Source organism: Arvicanthis niloticus, chromosome 7 (genome assembly GCF_011762505.2).
Source record: "Arvicanthis niloticus isolate mArvNil1 chromosome 7, mArvNil1.pat.X, whole genome shotgun sequence".
NCBI classification, from domain to species: domain Eukaryota; kingdom Metazoa; phylum Chordata; class Mammalia; order Rodentia; family Muridae; genus Arvicanthis; species Arvicanthis niloticus.
In genome coordinates this window covers 66470915-66479146 of record NC_047664.1, presented here as the reverse complement: position 1 = coordinate 66479146, position 8232 = coordinate 66470915, and the positions used below count along the sequence as shown (strand labels likewise).

The following is an 8232-nucleotide window of genomic DNA, read 5'->3' as shown; positions in this document are numbered from 1 at the left end:
AATTGGGGTGACAGTTAGTGCTGGAAAGGGGCATCTGTCGGGCCATTTGGGTCCCCAATGTGAGTTGCAGCTCCTCTGACAACTAGTATTTTAGTTTCTTCATTAGAAAAAATGACAAGGTTGCCATCTTTGGCGACTTTTGTAGGAACATACAGATGTTCAAAAAGATTATTCCCCGTTGCCTGTTTGATATTTATTGCCCCCTTTCTACACTTCAGTATAATTGGCTCTTTCATTTTGATGCAACGAGCATAAATTTTATTAAGGTGAAGGCACAGAAGATCAGGATGTGGGGTTAAAGGGGGAAACCATGATTAAACAGGTTTATGAATGCACAGAATAATTTGCCCTGAGCCTCAAGGCTCAAGCACAGGAGTGCTCATGTCTGAGCTTTGATTAAAGGTATATAACGCACCAGGGAACACAATGATTCTGTGACTTGACAGTGACAATAGGAACACTTATTATCACTCCTCTGCATGGTGAGGAAATGACAGGAACAAACAAGTAAAGGCTGCAGCTCGTTCTACCTTCCCAACCTCCCTGGTAATGTGTGGACACACTAAATAACAATAGTAACAGCCAACATATTTGAGCAGTTCTGTATGCCAAGATCCATGACATGCGATTTTATGGATGGTATTTAATCTGAGCCTTACAACAGTTCCCAGACTAGGCAGTATTGTCCCCAGAATATAGTGAAGATGCTCCATTCAACAGGGTCATATAATTTGTTCAAGGAATTAGTGAAAAGTTTTCCAATGGACTTTTCTGTTGGTTTTAGAAGCAGCCAGCCTTGTGTCTGCAGTTGCTCTGCCCACTGGTATAAACTACAGGAAGCACCTGTGGCCTGGTGCCTGCTACTGCCGTCTGTAGGAAGACATCCCACACGTACACAGGACATGCTTGACTCTGTTCCACTCCCAAGAGGATGACCCAATGTAGTCATTGGGTATGGCCAACTTGGAGAATAGCTTTTCCCTTCTCAAAAGAAGCCTTGCTTCTCATAAAATAGTCTCTAGATTCCTTTGGGTTCCAGTCACTTTTGAGAGGTGTGATGGTTTGAATGAGAATGGCCCCCGTAGGCTCACATATTTGAATGCTTAGTCTCCAGCATTCAGTGGTGGAACTGTTTAGGAACGATTAGAAGGTGTGGCCTTGTTGGAGGAGATGTGTCACTAGGAAGTAGCTGTGAGATTTCAAAAGTCCATGCTAGACCCAGTTTGTCTCTGTCTCTCTCTGTGTGTCTGTCTGTCTCTGTGTCTCTGCCTCTCCCTCCCTCCCTCTCCCCCTCCCCATCTCTTTCTCTGCCTGTAGGTAAGGATGTAAGTTCTTAGCCACTGCTTCAGTACCATGCCCACCCGCCTGCCTCCATGTTCCTTGCCATAATGGTCATAGATACACCCTCTAAAACTACAATTAAATGCTTTCTTTTATAAGTTGCCTGAGTCATGGTCTCTTCACAATTATAGAAAAGTAACTGAAACAAGGGGGAAGACTGCTGGGATGTGTATACCTCAGTCACTCCATGACCTTCAGCTTGAAACACCTTGGAGAAAATGACACAGCCATGGTCAGAACTGGATTTTTTGTATGGTTGTTGGGGATTGACCTCGGGGTCTCAAACAGCTAGACAAGCGCTGTGCTGCTAGGCTACCAGCCTCCCACGCCAAGAACGGCACTGTTCAGGTGGCGTGTGGGATGCTTGCAAATACACAGCTCCTACACACAGAAGTTAAAGGGAATAATGAAGTCATGCAAAGAAATCCATGGCAAGACTGGCACGCCACGTTCCTCAATCACATCCGATAACATGGAGTTAGAAGGTGCCACATATATTGTGGTCATTTAGGCCCAGCACATTGTGCTTGGCTCTTGGTTTGACTTTTTGCATTCATTCGTGTTGGCAATGTGCCAGGGACTATGCTGGCCACCAGAGAAAGAATGGGGTTGCGGTTCAGTAAAGAAAGGGCTACACATGACTGAGACCAGCCCTGTATCCACAACAGCTGCACAGGGCATTCCGGAAGCGGCAGGAGGAACACCTGGGTTAAGGAAATCCCACCCTGTTCCAAGGCCTGTTTCTCAGCAGCCGTGTCTGGAGCCCAGGCCCCTGGTTTACCTTGCTGTTTGTTACTGCTTTTTTACCTTGTTCTTCCGGATTTGCTTCATTCTCTGATTCTTTGGCTACAAAGATGTCTTTGATAGAAATTAGGTCATTTTTCAAGAGTTCTAGCTTCTCTCCATCCAGTGATGCTAAAAAGGACTGAACCTGGAGAAAAAAGAAAAAAAGAGAGAGAGAAAGAAAGAGGTCACTTTAACTGTCATCGTTTCCTCTCACGAATAGCATTTACGTACAGCTGTCTCCAGTTTCCCCAGTAGCTACTGAGCGAGCCATAGTGTGAGAGGTAAGAGGGGGTTGGCTCTACTGCCCATTCACAGCGTGGGCTCCCCGGGCCTCACTCCTTCTCATTGAGTAGTTATTGCTGCTGCTGCTGTTACATCTCTGTATATAGTTCATATTGGCCTTGAACCGATGAGCTAGTCCAGTCTGGTCTTGAACGTGAACTCCTCTTGGCTCAGCTTCTCCATTACTCTTACAGGCACAAGCCACCACGCAGGACTGGCTGTCTCGTTCTTAAAGTGGGATCTGTACTTCCTTGGGGTCCTTGGTGTGGTCAACAATGAATATGAAGTGAAGGGCACTGGTCAACGGTGGCTGGAACCCATTGATTGCAGCGGCCCAAACACACTTTGATGTCCCTCCACTCAGCTCAAATATCAGTTCCTCACTCACTTGTGTAATATTTTACATCCCTATGTCTTGGCTGTGAAATTGGAACTGCTTGCATTTATAAGGTCATTTTGGTCATTAAAGCATAAGAACTGACTTAAAACACCATGTTGCTCAATAAATGAAAGATCTAACACATATGCATATATATATATACACACACACACATATATATATATTCTTATTAGACATGACTTATACTGAATTTACAAAAATGTCCAAGATACATCTTCATTTTCTGAAAACTCTTTGTCTAGAATAGTAGTTCTCGAGCTGAGGGGACCCCTTTTGGGGGATTGGATATCACATATCCTGCATATCAGATGTTTACATTATGATTCACAGCAGTGGCAAGATTACAGTTATGAAGCAGCAATGAAATTGTTTTATGGTTGGGTCACCACTGCACAAGGTATTAAAGGGTCACACTGTTCTGAAGGTTGAAAACCACTGCTCTAGGGCAGGGAAGCCCAAGACAATGGGTATCAGCCATAGTGGACATGGAGGCAGGGTGCTGCAGGGTCAGCAAGGAGGGAACAGCCACTGTCTTGGGGAGGTAAGGATCCCTGCAGGGAGAGCTTGGGGGAGGAGGCTCGGCTTGGACTGACATCACCTCTGCTCACTGTCAGAAAGAGTCTCCCTTTGGATAGTGCCCTCTGTGTACACTTCAAAACAAGTACAGATGGCCACCCTCTGAAGATTAATTTAAATTTCCAAATTGGTCACAGGTCATGGACTATCATATTTAAAATGAGGCGTGACTGTAAAGCTGTATGTTTCTGGTTTTTCATTCTGCAAGTCTGATTCTTGCTCTGGAGGGAGCACTATCAGGGGAGCATAGTCCATGGGATGGTTTCACTGTTCACGTGGTAGCAGATCGGCACACCAGACTAGGAGTCAGCTAGGGCATCCGGGCTGGAAGACTTTGTTTTCCTGAGGGTTTACGCACATCACTGGGTGCTGTGCGCCTGCCCAAGGCTCTGGGAGGAAGCTTGGCAGGAACTCAAAACAAAACCCATTAGCCATGCAGTCCGGCAGGTAGCAGCAGATGTGCCCTGCTCTGTGGCTCCGGCCAGCCCCTCTGGCTTTGGCCTTCTGAGAGCCTTCCTTTCCCTTGCATGTTCCTGCTTCTCCCTCTTTTATGCTAGTCTGCTACAGGGGTGTGCACTGAATTGTAGTCGGATGCAAGAATTAATCATAATTAATCATGCACTCTTCACAAGGGTACACAGAATGTCTTATACCCCCTTTCCATAAAAATAAGAATAAAACAAATGCAACCAAGTGTAATGAAACAAATGATTAGATTTTTCCCACTTATCACGTACCACACTGCCAGGACTGTCTTAGAATCGATCTGACACAACATCATTGATAATAATTCCTTTGTATTGTTTATTTACTTATCTATGTATTATGGCATGTGTGCTGCTGATGGTGTGGTGTGGTTGTTCATGCCACGATGTGGGTGCTAGGGTCTAAACTCCAGGCCTTAAGACTGTGGCAGGCATTGAAACCAGCCAGGTCTCCAGCACTAATACTCCCATTCCTTTCTCTTGGGATGTTTGAGTTTCAGCCAATGACATATCAGTGGATACAACAAGCATCCTTTTTTGTCTACAGCTTTCAAATGGGAGTGTCCTCTCTACTACCTCAGGCTGACGGGACTCAGGCATTAGACCATGGTGACATCCAATACATTTTTAAGACTTGGACACATGGGATATTTCCCCTCCTAGAACACTCTCCAGGTTACTGAGTCGGCCTCTTTCCCATGCTGTGCTGAGACCAGTGTAAACCTAGAAGATGACTCAAGGTAGCTGCCTGCAATGGGAATGTGTGGAGCAGGAACAAAGGTGTCTCGCTTACCTGTACATGGCACTTTGAGGTAAAAGACAGCTGGAGACTAAAAGGCAGACTGGAGAATGCAATAGAAATTCAGGGACTGAGAATCCCACCTGGGAACTCAGCCTTCCCGGTCAGGATGAAAGTTTGTCAAGGGAGAAAGACAGAGCTGATTTCTCCAAAGGTTTGTCTTAAGAGTTCTTTAACTTGTAAAGTACCCATGTAAGATTGCCAGGTAAACACAGGCTACTTAGTAACGTTGTGTTTCAGACACACAATAACATTTTCTTAGTAGAAGTGTGTCCTGAATGTTTCCTTAGCATTAAATTTTAAGGAGTCATCCTGTGAGTTTTGTCTATTGTCATTTTGGGGGTGGTGTAGAATTGAACTCAGGACCTTGTGTATGCTAGGTGAGCACTTTACCTCCAAGCTACAAAGGCCTGCAGACCTTTTCTTATTCACTTTATTTATTTGTACGTGTGTGGAGGTCAGAGATTTTCTTCCTCCACCAGGTATGTTCCAGGGATCAAACTCATGCCATCAGTCTTGGTGGTAAGTGCCTTTACCCAATGTGCCAGCTCCTGACCCTTATTTTTGAGTTCAAATTGAATTTAAATAATTTATTTTCAGTGCTCGGACTGGGGCAAAGTCTATGCCTGAGCTTTATCCTCAGTCATCTCTTTTTTCTTTTTATGCACTTTTTATTCTGAGACAGAGGCGTCAGGATGCAAAGTCTGGCCTTGAACTCACTCTGCAATGCAGACAAGCCTTGAACTTGAAATCTTTCTGCCTCAGCCTCCTCAATACCTGGGATTCAGGCTTATGCCACCGGACCCATCTTAACTTGATTTTGAATTAACAAGTGATTACTTGTATTTATGGGATGCAATGTGGTTATGTGACCTGTGTACATGTATCTGTGGGATACAGTGTGGTGGGTGATCTGACATGTGTACATGTATCTGTGGGATACAGTGCGGTGATGTGACCTGTGTACATGTATCTGTGGGATACAGTGTGGTGGGTGATCTGACATGTGTACACACTGGGGAATAAGTGTTTCTTGCTGATGAATGATGATGAATATACGACCTCACACCATTTTTTCGGTGAGACTGTTCCATGTTTACACCTTTAGGAATTTCGAAATATGTGCATTTCCATTACTCACAGTCCCTGTGCTATAAATACATCTCTCTGGCAGCATTGTATGTCATTAGCTGTGCCTAAAGACCTTGTATTCTTGTTGGAGACCTGAGTACAGGAAGCTGCCTGCTAACTGGGTAACCTGCTCCAGACTGTCATAGGACTGAAAAATGACTTCTGCTGGTTTTCACACAGACTTGTAGGGCTGCTTATGACAGCACCCAGGAACTATCATCACTAAGTTTTTAAAAGTTCCACATTCCTCACCAAATGCCACAGAAATTTCCAGGCTGGGGAAAGAAAACGAAGCTTGTGGAAACAATGTACAAAGAGAAGATTCAGACCCCTCTAGGACGTCCCTCAAAGGTCCTTGTGTTAAAGGCTTTGCTCCCAGCTTGGAGCTACTAGAAGGCGGTAGAGCCTTGGGGGTGGGGACAGGGAGAGGTGTCAGGTCATTGGAGACCTGTCTTTGGAGGGCTTGTGAGATCTTAGTCTAGTCCTCTGCTTCTCGTTTGCTTTTGGGCCTGAGCAAGTGCCATCTTACCATATGCCCCAAAGCAACTTATCATGGATGGGACCTTATAGAGCTCACCCCTGTGATCTCAGCACTTGAGAGGCTGAGGCAGGGGCATTTTGTAAAGAAGCTGAGGGCTATTTTGTAGCTGAGGTCTGTGATGGAACTGGCCAGAATGCAACCTCTCTATATTATCAAGGGGTGGGGGCAGTATCCTGTCTCCTGTCTTAATAATAGTAACAACAGATGTTTACAACATAAAATGCGTAGAAAATACAGTGTCAGCAGCAGTACGCTCACTTATACACACGGATGCTCAAAACAGCAGCCAGCGTTCACTGAGCACCTACCTTGTCCCAGGCAGGCTGCTATGAGCTCATGGGCGTTGTCACTGAATCCCTTTAGAATCCCTATGAGGCCGGCTTTATCATCGTTGTCATTTCAAGCAGATTGCAGTGAGAGGGACCCAAAATCCCACAGGCTCATATTGATGTGTCATCACATAAAGGCTGGTTCCTGACTCAGCTTTCACGGGGAGGGTTCTGTGCTTTGGTGGGAATTTTTTTTTTTTTAAATAGGATTATGGGATTCTGAATGTAAGGGAGCAATTTTACAGCAGCATAAACTGTGGGTGGCTGATGGCAGTGCAAAGCCATTCTCTGCAGACGCAGAGATGAATTTTGTAGGTGGAGGGCAGTCTGCCCTACTGGTGACAAGCTTTTGTCTGTTTGCAACTGTGGTTCAGTGCTCCTCCTCTGGTTTTCTTTACAGCTGGTGGTAACACCTGCCTGCTTTTCCCGTTTAATTAATGAACTAAATAAGTTCTTTACTAGTACCGGTAGTTGAGTTAGCATATTTGTCTTTTCATGTCATTTAAAAAAAATTATCCTCCAATTGTGTTTTGCTTGTTTGTTTGTTTTTATTATTTTAATTTTTTTATCATAGTTGTGTGTGCACATGGAGGTCAGAGGATAAAGAGAGAGTGAATCAACTCTCTCTTTCCACCTTGTATGACCTGGAGACTGAACTCACGTAGCCAGGCTTGGCAGCAAGTGCCTTTACCTGCTGAGCCATATTGCCGGCCCTTTTGGTTTCTTCTCTGAGGCAGGAGCTCAGGCAGCCTAGCTCTGCCTCCATTCCAAACAATTTGTTTGCCTGGGGTCACGTGGGATTGTGAGAACATATAGAGCCATCTGTTTGGTAATCTGGGTTTCATAGGTTTCTAAATAGAAACATTTTCAAATGGTTCTCAGAAGGCTGATTTTGCCCTTTATGGCCCAGATAGTGTGGTAAAGGTGGCCAACTAAGTAAAATGGTAACTCATGAACTAACATGCACCCGATGCCCACAGTTTGACAGAAACCCCAGTCACTCTGTGCTCACTGGGTAGAATAAAGGCACAAACTGGTCAGGGATCCCTAATCTGGGAATGAGATTGCCAAAGGAGGGAAGGGCTTGGTGGGCAAGCTTTAGAGCAGCCTTTCCTGCCATGGGAAGGGGTAGTGGGGACTCTTGGTTTGTCGACCCTTCTGGGCTGGGATAGGTTAGCACAGGGCATAGAGGAGACTGCTTACAAGCTTGAGCGGATGTCTATCAGGTTGTACAGTCTGTGAGACCTCGGCATAAATCACGAGGTGAGAGAACATGTCTTTATGACCCTTCTCAGTGGTTTCTTCCATGCTAAGGAAAACACATCACCAAAGAATGCCATTCAAATGACCCGTGGGAAATGTACCTTGCTCTCACTCTCATTGGACAGAATTTCCAGGGCTTCCAGGTGTGACAAACCTTGATATTCATCAAACAGCATCCCATAGTGTGCAGTCCTCTCCACTGTGAGCTGCTGGGCCAGCCTCTGCTTCTCCTTCTCCTTGGCTTCTCTCAACATCTGCAGAGACACACACTTCATGTACTAGACAGGTCTTTTCATGTT

General features: G+C 45.2%; 1 protein-coding gene across 1 annotated transcript in view; it reads right to left on the bottom strand.

Annotated features, from left to right (window-relative positions):
- Fam114a1 (family with sequence similarity 114 member A1) overlaps positions 1–8232 on the bottom strand; it is an 80405-nt gene that overhangs the window by 17553 nt on the left and 54620 nt on the right. The window contains exons 7-8 of the mRNA XM_034509234.2: positions 8035–8187; positions 2149–2272 (exon numbers count right to left, since the gene is read on the bottom strand). Coding sequence (XP_034365125.1) covers positions 2149–2272; positions 8035–8187 — 277 coding nt within the window. The remainder of the gene's footprint in view (positions 1–2148; positions 2273–8034; positions 8188–8232) is intronic.